At 38.9% G+C, this 21695-nt stretch overlaps 1 protein-coding gene across 1 annotated transcript in view; it reads left to right on the forward strand.

Moving 5' to 3' along the window:
* The window catches only part of YTHDF2 (YTH N(6)-methyladenosine RNA binding protein 2), a 29343-nt gene extending 16090 nt beyond the window's left edge, over positions 1 to 13253 (forward strand). Inside the window, exon 3 of the mRNA XM_010830193.1 lies at positions 12404 to 13253. Coding sequence (XP_010828495.1) covers positions 12404 to 12427 — 24 coding nt within the window. The 3' untranslated portion in view covers positions 12428 to 13253. The remainder of the gene's footprint in view (positions 1 to 12403) is intronic.
* The last annotated feature ends 8442 nt before the right edge of the window (positions 13254 to 21695 follow it).

The following is a 21695-nucleotide window of genomic DNA, read 5'->3' on the forward strand; positions in this document are numbered from 1 at the left end:
GTGGTCTGGTATTCCCATCTCTTTCAGAATTTTCCACAGTTTATTGTGATCCACACAGTCAAAGGCTTTGGCATAGTCAATAAAGCAGAAATAGATGTTTTTCTGGAACTCTCTTGCTTTTTCCATGATCCAGCGGATGTTGGCAATTTGATCTCTGGTTCCTCTTTCTTTTCTAAAACCAGCTTGAACATCAGGAAGTTCACGGTTCACATATTGCTGAAGCCTGGCTTGGAGAATTTTGAGCATTACTTTACTAGCGTGTGAGATGAGTGCAATTGTGTGGTAGTTTGAGCATTCTTTGGCATTGCCTTTCTTTGGGATTGGAATGAAAACTGACTTTTTCCAGTCCTGTGGCCACTGCTGAGTTTTCCAAATTTTCTGGCATATTGAGTGCAGCAGTTTCACAGCATCATCTTTCAGAATTTGGAATAGCTCAGCTGGAATTCCATCACCTCCACTAGCTTTGTTCTTAGTGATGCTTCCTAAGGCCCACTTGACTTCCCATTCCAGGATGTCTGGCTCTAGGTCAGTGATCACACCATTGTGATTATCTGGGTCCTGAAGATCTTTTTTGTACAGTTCTTCTGTGTATTCTTGCCATCTTAATATCTTCAGCTTCTGTTAGGTCCATACCATTTCTGTCCTTTATCGAGCCCATCTTTGCATGAAATGTTCCTTTGGTATCTCTGATTTTCTTGAAGAGATCTCTAGTCTTTTCCATTCTGTTGTTTTCCTCTATTTCTTTGCATTGATCGCTGGATACTGTGTATTAAAGTGCTAAGTTTACAGTATGAAACTAAGTACAGAAGAAAAGAATAGCAAGACCAGGGTCGTCATTTTTATGGAAGACGAGTTGAGTTGGGTCTGGAAGGACATGTATATAGAAAAAGAATGTGGAAAGAAAGATGAAGGAAGAAAATGGCTAAGTCTTCAAGTTTCAGCTGTTGAATGTGGGGGGCAGGGAAGGGAAGAAGCAGGCAGTTGCTCTTTCCAACTCTTGCATTTACTGCTGTTGTAATACCTGTTGGTTCTTATGAAACAAGATATTTAATACTCTGCTACATGTGTCAAAGCTGAAAATTTTGGACAGATAACTTGTGTAAAACATGAAGTCATTTATAAAGGGTAGACATATAGAAGCTTTTGTCTTCATGTGGACCTTTTTGGCAGTTGGTGTGGATAGCATACTGAATTTTTAATTTGTGTTAAATTTGGGTGCCAGTTTTATATTAACATTTGCATATTTCCCATTGCATTTGTTTTTCACTGAAAATATAAATGAAAGCTGACCCATAGTTTCTCTGCTCTGACAAAACCATGCATCATTTTGGCTGATTTTCCTGCACAGTTCAGTGGTTTATGTAGTTATCATATTCTATATAGTATCTAATCCTGCTTTTTCCCCCTTAACACCTCAGATATTCACCCATATTTAGCCATTATTTAGCACGTTTATATAAGGCACTTTCCTTATGTTATTGCACATGCCTTGTAACAATCCTGTAGAATAGTTAAGATTTTGTTTTGTTTTGTTTTGTTTTGTTTTTTAGCCCCACTGTGAAGCTCAGGGAGGGGAGGGGATCCTGACTGGGGATCCACCCACCAGGGGTGGAACCTGGGCGCCATGCAATGGAAACAGAGTCCTCTTAACCATTGGATGCTGGGGAATCCCCAGGATTATTTTCATTTTACAGTTAGGGAATTGAGATTCAAAAAGGAACAACTTTCTTAAGACACTGGCTAGGTCGTAAAAGAGCTGGAATTTGTTGTGCCCCAAAGCTTTTTGTTCTTTGGTCTTGCTGAATCTTCGCATTTATCATTTAAAGTAAAGTAGCTAACAGCAATGATCTATTATCTCTTGATGCCTATAGCCAGTCACCTCTTTGTTGCCTATATGAGGAGAGCATAATTAATTGAAACTTAAACCTTTATTTAAGCACTTAGGTTTAAAACTTCCCTCATCACAAGCATAAAAATGGAGCAAATTGTATCTACCTAACCTTTTGAGAGTTGCTGCTAATGACAGACAGCAGGAGTAAGGGAGAACATAAATGGTTCTTTGGGTTGTTTTTTTTTTAGTTTTTAGAAATTTTATTTACTGTTTATCTTTGGCTGTTGCTTTGTGTAGCCTTTCTCTAGTTGTACGCAGGTTTCCTGCAGACATAGGCTCTAGGGCGCCAGTTCAGTAGTTGTGGCACGCAGGCTTAGTTGCTCTGGGATCAAACCCACCTCCCCTGCATTGGCAGGCAGATTCTTAACCACTGGACCACCAAGCAAGAAGTCCTACAAGTTACCATTTGAGAGTACCTATATGACAGATTCTTGTCCTTCCTCTCCTGCTAAGTGAGCACCTTTGAAGCTGAGGCTTTGGAATCTGCATTTTCTCAGCTCCATAGTTGATTCCCTTGTATTTAAATTATGAATGTCATTAGGTAGTTTTTTGTGTTTCCCCCGCCTCAAATTCCTCATGCTTATTTTTCCTGAAAGTTTCTTCCTTTGGCCTAAAGTTTTCCCGGTCTCTGCCTGCTAGTCTCAAGACTTCATGTTTGGAAACAATGTTAGAAGTTATATGTGTCTGGTAAGCCTGGCTGTATACCTTTTTATACTGTGGCCTACCTTAAGGCTGAAAGGGTCTTTTGAGTAGTATTTTTCATCAGCTATCAATATTATGAGCCTCCAGTGAATTGCCTGTAATTGTTCATTAAAAGGTGGCAGTGTAACTGAATATCCTGCGTGTAACTTCATGCTGTAATCTACTCCTCAGAGGCTTCTACTTCTGAGAGGCTTTAATGTTTTTAAGTTTTACCTTATTTTATTGTATCTTCCTTTTTATGAGCACCTTAATTGTTTAGAGTTGTTAGATAATTTAAAGGAATAAGATTTAGTGGCCACTATCCATCCTGAAGTTGTCCAAAGATGTTAACTGATTTTTAAAGGTAATTAGTTTTGGGGGGTTGTGGGAAGGGATTCTGTGAAGTATATTATGTATAATGGGCCTTTTAAAAAACTTAGATATTTATATATTGTTCATTAGGTTGGTATTATTGATTGAGCATGAGTCATAGAGTCTGGTTTTGTTAACATAGTAGTGAAAAGCCTAGGAGCCTTCTCTGCCTCTTAGTGATTTGAGCAAGTAAACCTTTTGAGCCTTAGTATTTTATGAAAATAGGGGGAGAATCTTACTGAGTTGTTAGGATTAAATATATATATATGACTGAAGTATTTGCATACAGGTCTTTTATTAATATTAGCCATAATCTCAGGCATATAAATATATATATACACACATAAATATACATACATTTGTGTTTATTTTGGGTCAAACATCAAATTCTTCAGTAACTTTTGATACAGTACTTAATAATGCTGCTGGGTCCCCATTCTTGGAACAGACTGAGGAGGGCACAATACTGAAAGAGATCAGTTAAAAGGAGTCTGTAGCAAAGTTCTATTGAGAGATCACAGTGGCTTGGACTAGAGAGGTATTCATGGAGGTGTCGAGGATGGTTCCACTGGAAATTTTTGAATCGAACTGGAGGCTATGTCATTTATCAAATAGCTGGGAAACATGTTCAGTGATTGCTTCATTTTCTGTACTTACTGTCAAATGCTGGGAGCTGGGGGGTTTGATTGACAAGTTATTAAAAAACCTTATTTGTTAAATTGTATTCTGAAGTGTTTTCAGAAATTGATTTTATTGTAAAATTAGTTTTTGTGCAAATGTATTCCTTATTGGAGAGCCAGTTATTTTTGAAGAATAACTGAAAAAATGTAATCTGTCTTACCCTTTGTTCTGTTACTAGTTAGACTTACTATTCAGGGCTTGAAAATAGTAGATTATCCAGGCTTTTACTTCTAACCCTTTTGGTGAAATGTATATAGGAGTTCAGCTACTAACTCTGTAAGTGTGATGGTAGGAAAAGTTAATAGTTAAATGCATTTACTTCATCCTGGTGCTCCTATGTCATTTCCTAGAAGTTTATTTCAACTAAATGTCCATTTCTGCACCTAGAAAATCTCAAAAGGGAGAAGATAGAAGATACTTTAAATAAAATACTATAGCTCTGCTTTAAATTAGAGAATTGATGGAAGATATTTTTGTTCCTTCATTATGGGGAAGGCAGAATATTAATTATATATAGCTTGTGATCTTTCTGCCCTTAGATTCACATAATGCATATATTAACAACATCAGGGATTATTAAGATTGTTTTCAGGGAATTCCCTGGCAGTCTGGTGATTAGGACTCTACACTTTCATTGCTGAGGGCAGGAGTTCAATCCATGGTCATCAGGGAAATAAGATCCCACAAATCTCAAAGCAGGACCAAAAAAAAAAAAAGATTTATTCCATAAACCATATAAAACAGTGAAAGTTATTTTAGTATAATCTTATTTTCTCATGTTAAACTGTCTACCATTTTCTTATTTTCAGCCAGAGGTTGTGAAGTGTGTGTTCTTATCTACCAAGGACCATGGGGACATAAGATTTAGTTGAGGGCTGTTAAGTAAATTTTATTTCAGAGGATAGACATCAGATTTTAAAGTTAATAAAATTATATCTGATGAATAGATGTGTGTGTGCCTGCTGTGTTTGTGGCCCACTTAAAAGTGGGGAGAGGAGTGGTAGTAGAGATGAGAGAGGATATTAAGCTAAATAGAGGAAAAATTAAGCAGATTTAAAGAATTTCAGAAAGAGATTTAAAATGTGCACACTTTAAGTACCATTGCCACTTTGTGGCTTTTAGGATATTTCCTAAAAGAAATATAAAAAAATAAAAATTTTTTCCTAAAAAAATAAATTTTTGTATTTTATAGTCATAGATGTAAGGTGAGAAGAGACTAAAATATGATGGATAGATGGTGTATTAACCTCTAGTTATTTAAGTGACAGACCAGATATTGAGGCCTAGAAACTTCGTGCCCTGGCTTATATATTCTTAGTTAATATCTTTAAATTTATCTTATTTAATTTCATAAGATTTTTTCCTTTATTGAACAATGAACAATGGGATTGTGAACTGATTTAAAGATTAGGTGAATGTTCTAGTGGGAATTTTGTGATGCAGTGTGAATTCAGTAAAATCTTGCTTTGCTATTTTCCTTTATTCTTTATTACATCACAGTATTGTAAAGCTCTGGGAATGCATCTTCCTTCCTTTTAGCATTTGGTCTGTTTTCTGTTTAACTAGGACTTCATGATTAATTTTGTGTTTGTGCTTGAGGATCTTATATAGGGGCTTAACCTAGACTGGCCACTCCAGCCTGTTCCTACCAGTGATCACACTATAGCTGCCTTGCATATGACACCAGGTTTAAAAAATGTGGTAAATATAGGCTGCAAGATGACACCACTGTGGGGAAAGCCAATATGCCTTATCACTTCCCCTGCTTTGGTGGATCAGTAGCATCTCCATGTATAAAAGCTGGAGTGTCCAGCAAGACAAGTACATTTTGTGCTTATGGCAATTCCATCTGAGACCTGGACCCCTTGGATGTCTCAGCTTGCTTTCATGTGTTCTGCTTTTTCCTTTTATTGTATATCTATCATCATTCTTCTGTCTCACCCCCAGGTTTTTCTTTATTAAATATTACCATGGTAGCACTGGTTGATTAGAAATGTTATAAATACATCTGATAAATGAAGTCTTGACCATAGATTGTCAAAGCAATAAATTTATTGGAATTCCTGCAGTAATAAGAAATAGTCAAACAAGTAAAAGAAAAGACCTTTTGTAAGAGAAGTATTTTATAGAAACCTAAAAGGTTTTAATGTCTCAAATGGTTAAAATAATGGTCCTTGTGTTAGAATCTTTTCTGTCATTTTTTCTCATTTTAAAAGACTTGTAAAAAGCTGATAGGCAGATTTGTTTCTTTTTCGTTTGCTAAAATACTCTCATGTTTGATGATTTTCGTATAGATAAGAGGAAATAAACACATTTCAAAGTTTCATGAGTTGGTAAACATAAACTTCTTGGCTACACCTGCATGTGGGGTCTTAGTTCCCTGCCCAGAGATGGAACTAACACTCCCTGCATTGGACGTGCAGAGCCTTAACCACTGGACCGCCAGGGAAGTCCCCAAACATAGCTTTTTAATGCAGTCAATTTTTGCAGAATTAAATGATCTGTCCCACATTTTATTAGCTTTTTATCTTGAAATAATTTCAAATTTGGAGAAATTTAAAGGACAGTGCAAGGAACTCCCAAATAGTCTTTACCCAGATTTACCAGTGTAATATTCTGCTAGATTTGTTTCATCATTCTCTTTGGAGATGTGTGTGAAATTTTTTTGTGGATCATTTGAAAGTAAATTCCAAGGCATTCCAAGGAGAAAATTCCCTTTTCTCCTCAATACTTCGCTGTATAGTTCCTAAAAAGAAGAGCATACATTGATGACCACAGTGCAGTTTTTCAGAATCAAGAAATTTAACATTGATGCAGTACTGTTGTCTAATCTACACATGGTATTCATATTTTTACCAGTTGTCTTAATGTCCTTGGTAGCAATTTTTTTGTGGTCCAGGGCCCAGTACAGGACCTTTCAGTTTTATGTCTTTTTAGTCTCTTAATCTGCAGTTATACACACGTAATCACACACCAGCATCCCACCCATTCGCCCTTTTTGTTTTTTACATGATATTTCTGAAGAGTATGTGAATTCTGTTTTTGTAGATGTCGTCCTTGGTTTGTCTAAAGTTTCCTTTCGTCACAGTGTATAATCAGATTATGCTTTTCTGACAGGAATACTACATAAGTGACTGTCCTCAGCGCATCACATTAGGAGGCGTAAGATGTCTGTTTATGCCATAATTGGTAGTGTTTACTTTGATCACTTAAGGTATTCACGTGGTTCTTCATTGTAAAGGTACTGTTTTCCTTTCAATAAGTGGGAAAATAGTTTGAGACTATAAATATCTTGCTCCTCATCAAATATTCACCCTTTAGATTTAGCATCCATTGCTAAATTCTTGCCCAGTTAAGATATTACTAAGATAGTTGTTCACGTATCATTCAGTTCAGTCGCTCAGTCGTGTCCGACTCTTTGCGACCCCCTGAATCGCAGCACGCCAGGCCTCCCTGTCCATCACCAACTCCTGGAGCTTACTCAAACTCACGTCCATCGAGTCAGTGATGCCATCCAGCCATCTCATCCTCTGTCGTCCCTTTCTCCTCCTGCCCCCAATCCCTCCCAGCATCAGAGTCTTTTCCAATGAGTCAACTCTTCCCATGAGGTGGCCAAAGTACTGGAGTTTCAGCTTTAGCATCATTCCTTCCAAAGAAATCCCAGGGCTGATCTCCTTCAGAATGGACTGGTTGGATCTCCTTGCAGTCCAAGGGACTCTCAAGAGTCTTCTCCAACACCTCAGTTCAAAAGCATCAATTCTTCGGCGCTCAGCCTTCTTCACAGTCCAACTCTCACATCCATACATGACCACAGGAAAAACCATAGCCTTGACTAGACGGACCTTTGTTGGCAAAGTAATGTCTCTGCTTTTGAATATGCTGTCTAGGTTGGTCATAACTTTCCTTCCAAGGAGTAAGCGTCTTTTAATTTCATGGCTGCAGTCACCATCTGCAGTGATTTTGGAGCCCAAAAAGATAAAGTCTGACACTGTTTCCACTGTTTGCCCATCTATTTCCCATGAAGTGATGGGACCAGATCACTTATCATTAAGGCTGTGTAATGGCTCACATCGTCATAGATTTGGGCAGTCATGGGCCCTTCAAGCAGGGTCATCTGATTCATTTCTGTTTCTAGCCAAATTGTGGGATTTTGTTGTTGTGTTTTGCTTTGATTTTCTTTTTTGGCTGTGCTCTGTGGTTTGCGGGATCTTAGTTCCCTGACCAGGGATCAAACTTGATCAGGGATCAAACTCATGTCCCCTGCAGTGGAAGTGTGAAGTCCTAACTACTGAACTGCTGGGGAATTCCCCCTAGTTTTTTTTTTTTTTTTTAATGTTTAAAATATCTAGCAATATTAAAAACCTGTCAATCATTTACAGTTTTATTATGTTTATCATTTACAGTTTTATTATTATTTACATTTACAGTTTTATTATTGGTGCCAAATTCATTTTACTTTTCAAGATGTGAATGCTTAATTATCTTTACAATTTCTGAGAAGATGGATATTTATTTGTAAATATGTAAGCTTATTTGTGTACACATCAAAATTGTATTTGGAAGTAGAAGAGCAGTTTAATCAGCTTGCTGAATTAGATCAATGTGATATTTTCTTGATGTTGATTAGGAGATTAAGGCAGCTAATGCCATTTGTTGTTTGCATCAAATTTCCATAATTTAAAGCAGTGATCCCCAACCTTTTTGGCACCAGAGATCAGTTTTGTGGAAAACAATTTTTCCATAGTGTGGGTGTGGGGGGTGGTTTCGGTTTTGCCCGTACCCTGGCCCCTGCCCTACCACAGCTGCTCACCTCCTGCTGTATAGTATGGTTCCTGACAGACTGTGGGGTGGGGTGGTGTTTTAGGACCCCTGATTTAAAGTAAACCTTCTGCCACACAGGTTTACATTAGGACACAGGTGGTATTTGCCCTCTTGGTATAATTGTGTGGTTAAATTCAGGAATAGTTTTGTTGGAGGCAAAGTTGAACACAGGTGTTTGTGGATTTAGTATCACATTATATAAAGAGAAACAAACTTTGTTTATAATAAGTGCAGTTTCACAGTGCTGTTTTGAATTTCTTTTCACTAAATATTTTAAATGTTGTAATTTGCCAAGCCACTGGGCACATGGAGATTTTAGTTCCTCAACCAGGGATTGAACCCGTGCCCCTTGCAGTGGAAGCATGGAGCCCTAACCTTTGGATCACCAGGGAATTTCCTATAAATGTATTTCTTAGGGGAAAACAGATTTGGCAGAGTCTAGGTTTTCTAATTTAGCTTTGGAGCATATAAGTTTATTTGTATTCTTGGGGCCACATTATATTAAAATAAGAAATAGTAGGCAGAATTATTCCCCGTTTTTTTTTTTTTGTCTACCAGTCCATTTTCTTTTTTGATGCATTACAAAGAAATTGTCATTATCAGTACAGTTCACCCCTAAACATTTCAGCATACATGTCATTATTAGAGCACAGTATTTGTTTTATGTACTTTCTGAGTTTAACTTACATGAAATGCACAAGTGTATATTTGTGGAATGCTGACACACGTACCTATTTAACTCAAATTCCTATGAAGATATAGAATGAGGACTTCCTGGTCACCAGGAAGGTGACCCAATGTAAGAGGTGCAGGTTCGATCCCTAGTGGGGAGCCAAGATCCCACCTACCTCTCACTAAAAATCCAAAACGTAACACAGAAGCAGCAAGTTCAATAAGGACTTTAAAAATTATCTACATCAAAAATAATAATTAAAAAAAGATCCAAAAAAATCATCCTAGAAGTTTCCCTCATGCCTCTTCTTAGTCAGTCCCACCCCTGCTTCACCAAAGACAACTACTTTCCTAATTTTGTCCCCACAGATTTGTTTTCCGTTATAAAACTTCACATAATTAGAGTCATACATTATGTGTTCATTCTTTTTGTTTAAGGCTTCTTTCATTCAGCATGTCTTTGAGAACTACTTTTCTTTTAGATCTTCAGTACTTATATTCAGAGCTAGGAGGGTACTCCCAGATCCATAAAAAAGCAGATCTATATGTGCTGAAATTGAACAGTCTGCAGGACGTATTAAGTGAGGGGGGAGAAAGCAAAGTGAAGGGAGTGTTATATGCTACTTGTGAAAAGCAAAAAACAAACAATATCAGCTTTTATCTGCTTAACATAACTCAGAAAGGACAGGAGGAACTGGTAATAGAAATTGCCTCTAGGGATTTTTCCCAGTTTTTTGAGATATAATTGACATACAGCATTGTTAAATGTGGACTACAGCATAGTTATTTGATAAATGTGTATATTGAGAAATGCTTACCACAATAAGTTTAATTAACATCCATTACCATTTTTTTTCCTTGTGATAACCAGAATTTTATTTAAAAGTCAGTTGTAGCCTCTTATCCACTGCCAAACTTGTAAGTAGGTTTGTGAGTGAGCTTAATTGAAGACCTTTGCTTTGCTTTCTAGGAGCTTTTGGTTGAGTTGGGACTAATTTTCTATGAAACAAAACAATTTAATTTTCAATTGTGGTTGCAGATTTAGAAGGACCTTGAAAACTGCAGTGGTTAAGGAAGTCTCGAGGAAGGAGTTTTGAACTGTACCCTAAAGGTCAGAAGGCTAGGTATTCCAAGCATTCTTGGCTTAAAATTATAAGAATGAGATTTAATTAAGAAACATGAAAAAAGTCCATATTTCCTGAAAGGAAAGATAGATTTTCATTAGCAATAGTAGAGAGGTTAGATAAATAGTATTCATCCAAATTAAGAAAGACTGAACTAGGTAGATAAGTTTAAGATTGATAGAAAAATTCTGTAAAGCATTTATACTTCAATTAAAAAAAAGAAAAAAAATGATTGATAGAACCTACTGTTACAGCATAGGATACATTCAGTATTTTGTAATAACCCATGATGAAAAAGAATATATGTAACTGAATCACTTTACTATATGCTTGAAACTAGCACAACATTGTAAATCAGCTGTTTGAATTAAAAAAAAAGACTGATACGAGAATCAATGTGCTGTTGAAAGTTTCATTTTGGTCAGTGCCAGAGGTTTTTTTAGTTGGAATTTTCCTATTATAAATAATATATCCATCATCAAAACTTTGGGACAGTTATATAGAAAGTGTGGGGGGGGTCAATATTGCAGCTCAGAAACATCAGAATTTTTGAGGTCCCTTATTTATGTTGGATTTAATTTCTTATTCTTTTTTTCTTTTTCCTTTTTCAAATTGTTGAATTGAGTTTGAATTCCAGAAATAGCATGTGGGTGAATTTTTTTGTTAATTTTATTGTTTGAAATTTCCAAATGACTTATTTTGAAAATAATATCCCACATCTTTGTATGTTGGTGAGTTTATCTCTGAATTCCAGATACGTCCAATAGGACATCACAAAAAGATAACTGCTCCTTCTGGATAGTTTACTGTTTTTTATATCCATGAAGTAATTTAGTGGTAGGGTAGTCAGTTCACCACAAAGCCTCACTTCACTTTGTTGACTTTTGCATAAATATTCCTACATGTTGTAGACAAAGAACCACATAGCCATGGGTTTGAAATCTTGGTTCTTGGGAAACCTTGGTCAAGTAACTATTTTGAGTTTTAGTTTTTTATCACTAAAGTGGGAATAGTTCAGTTGTTGCAGGTTGGTTATGAAGATCATTATGTACGGTTCCTAGAATGTGGTAGCTCATAAGTGGTAGTTGGCTTTTTTTAATTGTTTTTTAAATAGGAATATTTAACTTCAGAACTATAGTTACCATAAGGTGAATAGGAGCAAATGACTACTTACGTAGCTTGATGAATCGAGTCTTAAGTTCAGGTATGTGCACTTGCTCCTAACCACTTAATGCTTTTGCTTTTGTTTTTTGCTTTTAAAAGGCATGTGGATTTAGTTGTATGTTTTAAAATTCCTTTGTGAGGTAGTGTGTGAAATGGAATGATGTTTAGGGTAAATTTATGAAAAGCTGATAAAAGAATGATTCTTAGTAAGAAAGGAGCATTTAGATTTATTTCAGGGAGAACATAAGTATTGCATTCAGTTTTCAAAATCCATTTCTGAGTGGATTTTAAACTCTCCCTTGGGGAAAAGGATGATTTTCTTGCCTGCTATGGAGCAAGAGCTTTCTGTATGTCAGCTCATTAATTCTCCCATGGCCTAGATACATATCCTCACTATACCAAAAACAAGAAGGAAATTGACGCCTGTGAATATGTTTAATGCCTTGGGACTAATAGAAGATGACTCCGATATTGTTCAGGGCTTACGCAAGACAAATAATTTCATATTAATTAGGGTTCATGAGTGTTAGTACTTCCGTTTAAAATATTAGAAGTAGAGTTTCCCTGGTGGCTCAGTGGTAAAGAACTCACCTGTCAATGCAGGAGACACAGGTTTGATCCCTGATCTGGAAAGATCCCATATGCTGTGGAGCAGCTAAGCCCGTTGGCCACAACTATTGAGCCTGTGCTCTAGAGCCCAGGAGCTGCACCTACTGAAGCCCACACCCCAAGCCCATGCTCTGCAAACAAGAGAAACTGCTGAAGTGAGAAGCCCTCGCACCGCAACTGGGCAGTAGCCATGGCAGCAGCAAAGACCCAGCACAGCCAAAAATAAATTTTTAAAATTAAAATATTAGAAGTAAAAATTCTTTACCTGTGGGGAATCTTCTGTTTAGCTCAAATAATTAATTTTTTGTAGTGTTATTCTATGAAGTTTTAATTCTTGTTCAGATAAGTTTTAACTAACCATTTCAATTTTTTTTTTTAACTTCTATAGGAACGTCAAGGTCGTGGGAAATAAGAGGCAGTTCTGCACAGACTGCAGCAACGGTTGCATCTGCATATCCTAAGAGGAAAAAAAATGACCTTCAAGAGAATTAGGACTTTTTTCTTAATTTCATTGACTTCAGAGACGATTGCAGACTTGCAGTTTAAGTATTGGAATTTCACAAATGACATAGGACTTAACTGGAAAATGAAAAAAAAAAGAAAAAGGAAAAACTAAACAAAAAATCCCTCTAGGTAGTTTAGGTGAAAAATGTCCCTTTTATTTTGGCTTTGGTTGTGATTTCAGAGCATAATGCTTTGTTTTTTTGTCTTTTTACTATGTTTTTCGGATTTTAAAGTCCGTAAGTACATACAGTTTTCTCTAATTTTTAAACCCTTTCCTCCCCCCGTTTTGACATTTGCACTTGGAGAACACTTGAGTTTTGAAGGTTTTGGGCATCCACCCCAGAAAGTGGGAATTTGGTTTTTTCCTTCCGAACTGGAAGAACATTTTTATGAAGAATTTCTGTCTTGGAGAATTTAACAGTGTTACCCAAGGTTGTGTCTTTAAGGGTGGTTCATTTTCTCTGACCCTTTGTTTCTCAAAGTAAAGTACTAGGAGTCCTAAGAAATGTTCTGTTCTTGTACATTATACTGATTAAGTCAGGATTAATTTGATTTCAAAGCTAAGAACAGTGGTAAAAACTTGTTTACAGAAATGCATTTTGGAAGAGAAAAATATTGTAAAAACGTGTAGTGAATGTTTCTTCAGTTTCTTGTTCAGCCAATGAGGAAAGGGCATTGCCTTTCTTTTTACCATTAATCACTTCTCAATAAACGTGAGATCCTGTTGAGCATCACTTCTAGTACCATTTATTAGTATTATTTGATTTGCTATGTTTTGTGAAAGCTTTGGAGTACAAGGAGTTTCACGAGGTGAGACAGCAACCATTTTTAGAAAGTTCACTGAGATGGAATAGTTCAGGAATTGCTTTGTACCCAGGGTTGGATAACCATGACCACTGCAAAGCAAGGTGGGCCAATATTCATAATGCTTTATTTCTGGATACTTCCTGAGAAGGTAGTGCCACTGCTATGCTAAATTGTTCAACAAATATTTGATTGTGAGTCTTTATTAGTTGCCTGGCAGGCACTGTGCTAATAACCCTGTAGTAACCTGGCCACATATCTTCTGTGCAAAATAGGTAGAGCCCAGTATCAAGGATATACATGTTTAATCTGAAATATGACTGACTTAGGCAGGATTCCATGTGTCCCAAGAATAAGAAATTCCAATGGGAATTTCACAATTCTTTGTGAACCATGTAACCATAAGGGTAATTGATTCATCATTATTTATTTTCTAAGGTTTGGAGATTCTCTCTTTTCTTACAGATTTTTAGCCCTTAAGGTATCTCAGTTAAATGTAAAAACTTCTGTAATAAGAAAGGATTCAGAAAATAGATAATACTGTTGGATCGTGTTTTGCCCTCAAATGATTTATTCATCCCATTCTACACAACCCAGGCTACTAACTCAAGAGTGTGATAAAATTAATAAATTGCTGATTAATAACTAGCATTATTGTTAACGCTTAGAGTTGAGAACTTTGCTTTGCCTGAGACACGGTCCAGTATATCTAGATATTCCTATTTGCTAAGCTTTTTGAAATACAGTCCCCCCAAATCAGGGAGTCCTTTGTGCTTTTATCAGTTTGAGGATGCCCAGTTTCGAATTGGAAATGTAACATTTATTGCATTCAACTTAAGGTGAGACTTCTGTGACTTCTAGAGGACTCCCATGGGCTTAATGGACGTTTAGTATTTCACTTTTGAAAGGGAAAAAATATCCTGAGAAAAGCAAATTCAAAATCAGTTTCAGCTAGATTTTCCTACATTGTATTCAAGTTGGATATGAGATCATTTAAGATGCTTTTCTGCAATTTGAAATGTTACTGCCTCAGTATTTAAGCTAGTCTTTACTTTTATATCACATAGAAAATACTGGTATTGCTTTGAGGACAAGCTGAAAGGAATTTGGAGCCTTTAACAAGGCTGCTCACTTGAGTGAGTATTGAGGGAGTCAGGATGTTAGATTTGTGTGTTTTTTTAAAAAAAAAAAACATAGGACTTCTAATATATAAGTAGTATAAAAATTAGATTATATTCACTCTTAAAGAGTTTGTCCAAAAGTTGGTTTGGTGAAGATCCCAAAATGCAGCTAAACTAGTTCTCTCGTTTGCTAATGACAACTTTGCCAGGGGAAGTTGTTGACTTTTGACTCTTTGCCCGTAATGCTTTGTCTGTCATTTGTGGATGTAAGACTCCCCACAGCCATGCTTGTTCCCCTCTCTCCTTTGTTGAATATGAAGGGAAACTGAACAGTCTCACAGCGCGCCATCAGTGCTAACTCAGAGCAGTTTAAATCTTTAATGTGAACAAACTGTGTAAGTCTCCCATTCACTTGATTTAATACTTAATAGGCTACCGTTCTCCAACCACGTTCCATTTTTTAAAAACTTTGCAAAAATGGTGTGAAGAGTTCTCATATACCCTTCACTCAGCTTCCCCTAAATGCTAACGTTGTATATAAGCCACTGAACCATTTTCAAAAGCAGTAAATATCAATCCAGTACTGTTAACTGAACTGTAGACCTTATTTGCCTTGTGCCATTTGTTCAAGGAGTGTCTTTTTATTTCCAGCTCAGCATTCAGTCCAGGATCCCATGGTGTGTTTAGTTGTCTTTAGTTTGTGGACTGCAAGTTCTTCAGCCTTTATCTTTTATGATTTTGACACTTGGGAAGAGTACTGGCCAGTTGTTTATATAGTGCCCCTCGAATTGACTTTAATACTGTCTCACCACTGGATTGAAGTTATATTTTGGTAAGAATACTGCAAAAATCATATGCCCTTCCTGGTGCGTTGTATCTGGATACATGATGTCCATATGTATTATTATTGGTGGTGTTAATTAATTTTGATCACATTAAGGTAGTATTTGCTGTGTTTCTCCACTGTAAAGTTATTGTTTCCCTTTGTAGTGAATAAGTAACTTGTGGAGGGATATAATTTTAAACAATCTTTGTTCACTAATTTTGACACCTTGGATTGTTACTCACTGGCTATCAAGTATGTGACATTTACCAAGTGTTAATTCATTATGTCTATTATTTCTTCTACATTTGTACTATTAGAATTCTATAAGGAGACACTGTCCCTTGTCCCCATTTTATTTAGTGACATCATTGTGGACTCATAAGTATTTTATTCTATGTGTCACTGCTATCATTTGTTGCTCAAATTGTCCCAGCTTTGGTCACGGGAGCTCCTTCAAGTTGGCTCCTGTGTCCTTTTGACATGCCCCCAGTGTTCTTTGGAGCCTTTACTTAACATTCTGGTATGTACTATAAGATGTTCTTGGCTAGTCTTGTATTTTTAGTCTCTCAGCCCCATTTTTCCAAGGAACAAAGGTTCTTTTTATTGGAGAATATTTAGAAACCAACCCTTGATTTTTTTTTTATAAAGCAACACTTTGAATTGCAATGGATTATTAAAGTGGGGGCTTTATTTCTTGTATAAGTGAAGAATTATTTAGCCTAATGAAAACACCTAACCACTCATCTCTTCCACTTTTGTAGAGCTGTGTACCAGTCTTCTGGAGTTGTGGAGAGGGCTTTTCACTTGGCTTATTAATACTTCATCTAGAGTAGGGGACAATGAGTGCGGGTTGGTTTGCACCCTTCATTAATTTCTATCTTTTTAGTGTTGTAAATTAGAGACCCAAAATGTTGAAAGTCCTGGCTTCCACCCCACCTAAACTATTTTAGGGGTTCAGAGCTTTTTCTGCCTGTGGAAAAGTAAGTGGTCATATGCTGACGTTTTTCATTAGGGAGCAGATAGCACTTGAATATTCCCACTCTTATTTGAAAAATGATTTTTTTTCTCCTGGAAATGTAGTCTTGTGTCATGAATGTAGGAGCCTTCCCTCTGAAAATGAAAATGAGTTTAAGTGTCCTAAGGATTCAGGTTTCATAAAGCCAGTTTACAATCTTCCTGTTTTTTGCCTGTGATAGTATCGCCACTTTCTCACGACTGTAACTCTCACTGCTAGCCCTGTTTCTGGCAGCGGATGAAACTCCTTACCCCTGAGACAAGCCTTTCTTTGCAACTAATACTTGTTACAACTGCTGGGTTTGCACGTGGAAAGCTGACATGGCTGCAGGGTAATCAGCCGCAGGGAGATTAAGTGGGTTGGAGGATGCCCCACAAACCTGCAGGGCTCTGCTTGCAGGCTCCCTGGACTGGCTCTAGCCTTGCCTGCAGGGGAGCGAGCATAGGGCACCCGCCCGCCCTTGTTCCCGTCGCTGGGCTCCGTGACTGGACAGCGCGCGCAGGTTGGTGCTGCACTTGGTGGCCATGGCATCGTGATCCGCAGGGAGGTGGAAACTTGTGCCCTGCTAACCTGATTCTCCGTACTCCTGCAACCCCGCTAACTAGCCCGCTGCAGCCTGGGGCGGGGGGCGGGGGGGCCCGCTGTGCATACCCTGTCATTTGGTCTGATTTTCCCCTGACTTTGACCGCGAGAAATATGGGTTCAAGATGGTGTAGATACTGCTTTTGCGCTCTTGCAAAAGCCTCTCTTAGTGCCAAGCCTGTTACCTTCACAGGTGAGCTGGGTCTCTGCTGCCTAAAGGACAGGGAACTGGGGTTTCACACTGTCCTGCTAGCAGGGCAGAGATGACATTAGTGCCATGCATGACTTGCTGCTTTCTTCTCCCTTTTAAAATAATGCTCAACCGCGTGGCTGGCTGAAGGTTGTGAAACTGTTACTGTGGCCCCACCTGCTGGCGATGGGCAGTGTTCACGTGCTCTAAAAATAAAGTTACCCTGGAGTTTCCCTTTAAGGGGAAGCTCCCTAAAGAAACTCCCAATTTTGCTGCTTTGTCCAGTTTTTCGTGAGAGTGTGTTCATCTGCTTTCCCCATCTATTCAGTCATTCAGTCTCTATTTTGTGGGCCCCTGTTAGTGCTGTTGGGCACTGGGGGAGAGGGAATGATTAAGATTCTTGTCCTCAGTTTAGTTCAAGGATTGCAATGTAGTGCGGGTTTACAGTTGTGGGAGGTACACAGAGTAGGAAGAACAGAGGGGCTGTACCCAGCAGGTTTCCCTTTCAGTACTGGATCTTCCTAGATTTTTCTTAGTGGGAACCACATGAGCTCCTTGCCTCTTCATCTTCCTGTTGGCAGTTTGAGCTCACTCCTAGGTACTCTGCTCCATCAATGAGACGTCTGATTGGGAAAGGCAGGGAATTACTCTTTGCGTGTATTTCCTCACTGGAAAGAGGAATTGACCTCTGAAGCCACTTGATGTATGGTTTTTGTGGGAATTTAGATTCATTTTAACTACTAGAGCTTTTCTAATCAAAACAACCTGTCCAGACAGTTACATATATAGACTAAAAAAAGTATATCTTGGTATAACACTTTGCTATCTATCCTTCTAAACCATTAAACAGATTGCTTTATATGTAAATTCAGTATATAGTATATAGCATGTGTGTATTCCTGAATATAATGCATATAATTTTAAGTTATTTTACAAAGATGGAATAATACTAAACCATCTATAGTGTGTGCCTCCCTGCCCCTTCCCCATCAAAATTTCAGGAATTTTTCTATTTTGGTCTGCCTGAGAAGGACCCAGGTCTTACAGAACAATATGGTTGACCTTCTAGGATCCTGGAGTGAGTAGTGCCCCAAGGACCTAGGTTTCTGTCATCAAAAGCTACCTGGCAGAACCTTGAACTTGTCATCTTGTTGTTCTTAAGCACTGGGACCCAAATTTTCCAGACCAGCATTTCCCCAAAGTCTTTCAACTTGAAGAGTTAGGCACTGTGTTTTCAGATGAATGTCATTCCAAGTCAAGGTACTTTGATGCAGAAGTCTAGGACATGCCCTGGATGTGGTTGAAGAATAAGCTGGCCAGGACTGGGATAAGGAGGATAATGTTGGGGAGCACTGCTAAATGCCAGGCAGAATTCTAGGCGCTGGGGCCACAGCGGAAAACTGAAAGCCCTTCCTTCAGTGGGACTTCAATTCTGGGATGAGTGCTATAGAGAAAAGAACACAAATGTTTGAGGCTGGAAGAGTCATGCTAACAAATTGAGAGAGGTGAGTGATGAAGACAAGCTGGGTAAGGCTTTGAGAAAGCACTTTTGAGAAAAATATCATTTTACCTCACAGTACCTCCTCCCTCTCGTTTCCTAAACTTGATGGTCCTCATAATCTCCCTCCCACCTTGTGTTCACTGTCAGCTCTCATGCCGCTTTCTCTTCATCTGTTTTAATTGACAAACCACAGTCTTGGTTACATAAAACTCTACCCCTACCCGCACCTGTGCAGTTCACAGTGGTTGGATAAAAACATTCAGCCAGTGTCTTGTCTTAGATTCATGATTATCAACCTCAGGAGGGGGGTCATTTCAACATTTCCCCCATCTATTCACTTTTCCGACTCACAAGATAACCATTTCCTACCATTTCCTCCCAACACCTCATATCCCATCTTCACTCTCAATGACTTTACATGACTGAGAAAAATGAAGCAATCAGAATGAAAATCACCGACTCCTGCCACTACATCTACTTACCTCATAACTGTGGATTGATGTTTATTAAAGCCTGGTCTCCAGGCCAGCAGTATCAGCACCACTGGGGAACTTGTCAGAAATGCAAATTACTGGATTCCACTTCAGACCTATTGAATCAAATTCTGAGGATGGGGCCCAGCAATCTGTGCTTGAGTAAGTGCTCCAAGTGATTCTGATGAAGTTTAAAAGTTTGTGAACCAATGCATTTGGGACTATGTATGTTTCTATAAAGAGTCCCTTTCCGCACCAGACCTTAGTCTTTCAGCATCTCAGGAACATCACTCCATCAAATCTTCCACATCCCAATTTTACCTTTGTTGGATCATTCCCATCAGCATAAAAATGTGCTGCCTTTTTTCCCATTTCTTCTGTCAGTTACAACTCATTTCTCTTTCTCTTTGCAGCAAGACCCCAAAGAGGAAGCTGTTACTCCCTGGCTCCATTTCCCCCTCATTTTCTCTAACCCACTCCAATCAGGCTTTCATCCTCTTCATTTCAGTGGCACTGATCCTCTTAAGGTCACCAGTGACCTTACATTGTTAATTCTCAGCCCCTATTTGACCTATAAGTGGCATGTGATCTCCTTGATACACTTTCTTCACTTGGATTCCAGCATGGCACACACACTTCGTGGTTTTCCTCTTATTTTACTGGTTGTTCCTACTTAAGTCTCCTTGGTTGGTTCCTCCTCTGCTTTTTGCCCTCTTGATGCCAGAGTGATCTAGGGGCTTAGTCCTTGACCTACACTCACTAGATTTCATCCAGTCCAAGGGCTTTAAACACCATCCATGTGCCAACTACTCCCAAATGTAGAGTCAGTTCAGGTCTGTCCCTGGCACTCTGGTATATTCAGTTGCCAGTGCAGTCTCTCCACTTAAGTCTCACCAACATCTCAAACCTAACACTTATATAAACCTACAGCCCTCCCCATCTCATCTGCCCCATCTCATGTAATAACTTCATCTCTCTCATTTCTCAGGCCAAATCCTGAGAGTAATGTTTGACTCTTTTCCTGCGTCATAATTGTCCATAAGTCTTACTGGTTGTCCACTTAGCATATCTATGGTCAAGTTATTATCCTGTCTCACCTAGATGACTGCACCAGTCTTTTAGCTGGTTTCCCTGATAGCTCAGTTGGTAAAGAATCCGCCTGCAATGCAGGAGACCGCAGTTTGATTCCTGGGTCAGGAAGATCCACTGGAGAAGGGATAGGTTACTCCAGTATTCTTGGGCTTCCCTGGTGGTTCAGCTGGTAAAGAACCTGCCTGCAATGCAGGAGACCTGGGTTCGATCCCTGGGTTGGGAAGATCCCCTGAAGAATGGAAAGGCTACCCACTCCAGTATTCTGGCCTGGAGAATTCCATGGGGTCCATGGGGTCACAAAGAGTCAGACATGACTGAGCGACTTAGACTTTCTGTCCTCCACACAGCAATACAGGGATCCTGTGGAAAAGTACATCAGATCATGCCACTTCGGAGCTCAGACTTTGTCTTGGCTCCCACCTCACTCTAGAGTAGAGGCCAAAGCCTTCAACAGCTCACAAATTCTTAAGCCATCTTGAGTGTTGCAATTCCATTTTCCTCTCACTGTGCTTGTCTTTTTCACTCACCTTGTTCTCCCCGCTTCTCTTCAGACACGCCAGGTTCCTATCACAGAGCCTGCACCCTGGTTGGGTCTTCCACCTGGAATACCTTCCCTCGTTTATCTGCAAGTCCCACTCACCCCTTTTTCAGCAGGGATTCCCGCACCAGTGAGATCTCTCCAGACTATCCTGTTTACTTTCGCTCTTCCATCTCCCATACTGCCTGCTTCCCTTGCTCTGGGCTTAGAGTGGGCAGCAGTAAACCTGAGATCGCACTCACCACAGATCTGTCTCTCTAAGGTGGAGAGTCAGGAAAGCTAATAAAAAGCTGATACAATTTAAAATAATTGAATATCAATTACTGGTTAACAATTTTTAAAATACAGTTTCTATTCTCCAATTCCAGATTTCTTGGGGAGATAGAATACTGACCTGGAAGCCAGAAGCCTTGAATTCTAGCCCTGGATCTATCATAAAGGCACTCTGTAACCTGTGGCAAGCAAGTCATTTAGGCTTGGTCAGCCCAGGAAGTGAGCGAACTAGGCTAAATGATCTATGAGGTTGACCTTCAATCATGTCAACCCTGCTACCAAAATAAATTCCCACACCGTCGGTGTTTCTCATCTGCATTGCACCACCTCTCCATGCTGTTTTTATTTCCTGCCTGGGGTACTGCATCTGCCTCCTTTCTCATCTGTCACTCTTGTCCTTTAATCCTCCTTCCACACGGCTGCCTGAGTGAATGTACACGTATAAATCAGAGCATGCCCATTTCTCTCTTGAGCCCTCTAACAGCTGCCTGCTGCAGTTAGAATCACCCTGCACTCCTTCTCCTGGCCTGCAGGGCCCATCACCGTCTGGCCCTGGTTTCAGCCACGGTGGTCTCCAGCCCCTCCAGCATGCCAAGCTCATCTCCGCCTTGGCAGTCCTTTGTCTCGCTTGCACGTTGTTCCTCCTGTGGTCTCCTGGTGATTTCCTCTCTCTCTCTCTCTCTTTTTTTTCTCGAACTCAGCTTCAACATCATTTCCTGAGCGTGAGCATTCTTTCCTGATCACTGAAGGTAAAGCCAGTA

Source organism: Bison bison, unplaced genomic scaffold (assembly GCF_000754665.1).
Source record: "Bison bison bison isolate TAMUID 2011002044 unplaced genomic scaffold, Bison_UMD1.0 scf7180017864516, whole genome shotgun sequence".
In the NCBI taxonomy this organism is placed as follows: domain Eukaryota; kingdom Metazoa; phylum Chordata; class Mammalia; order Artiodactyla; family Bovidae; genus Bison; species Bison bison.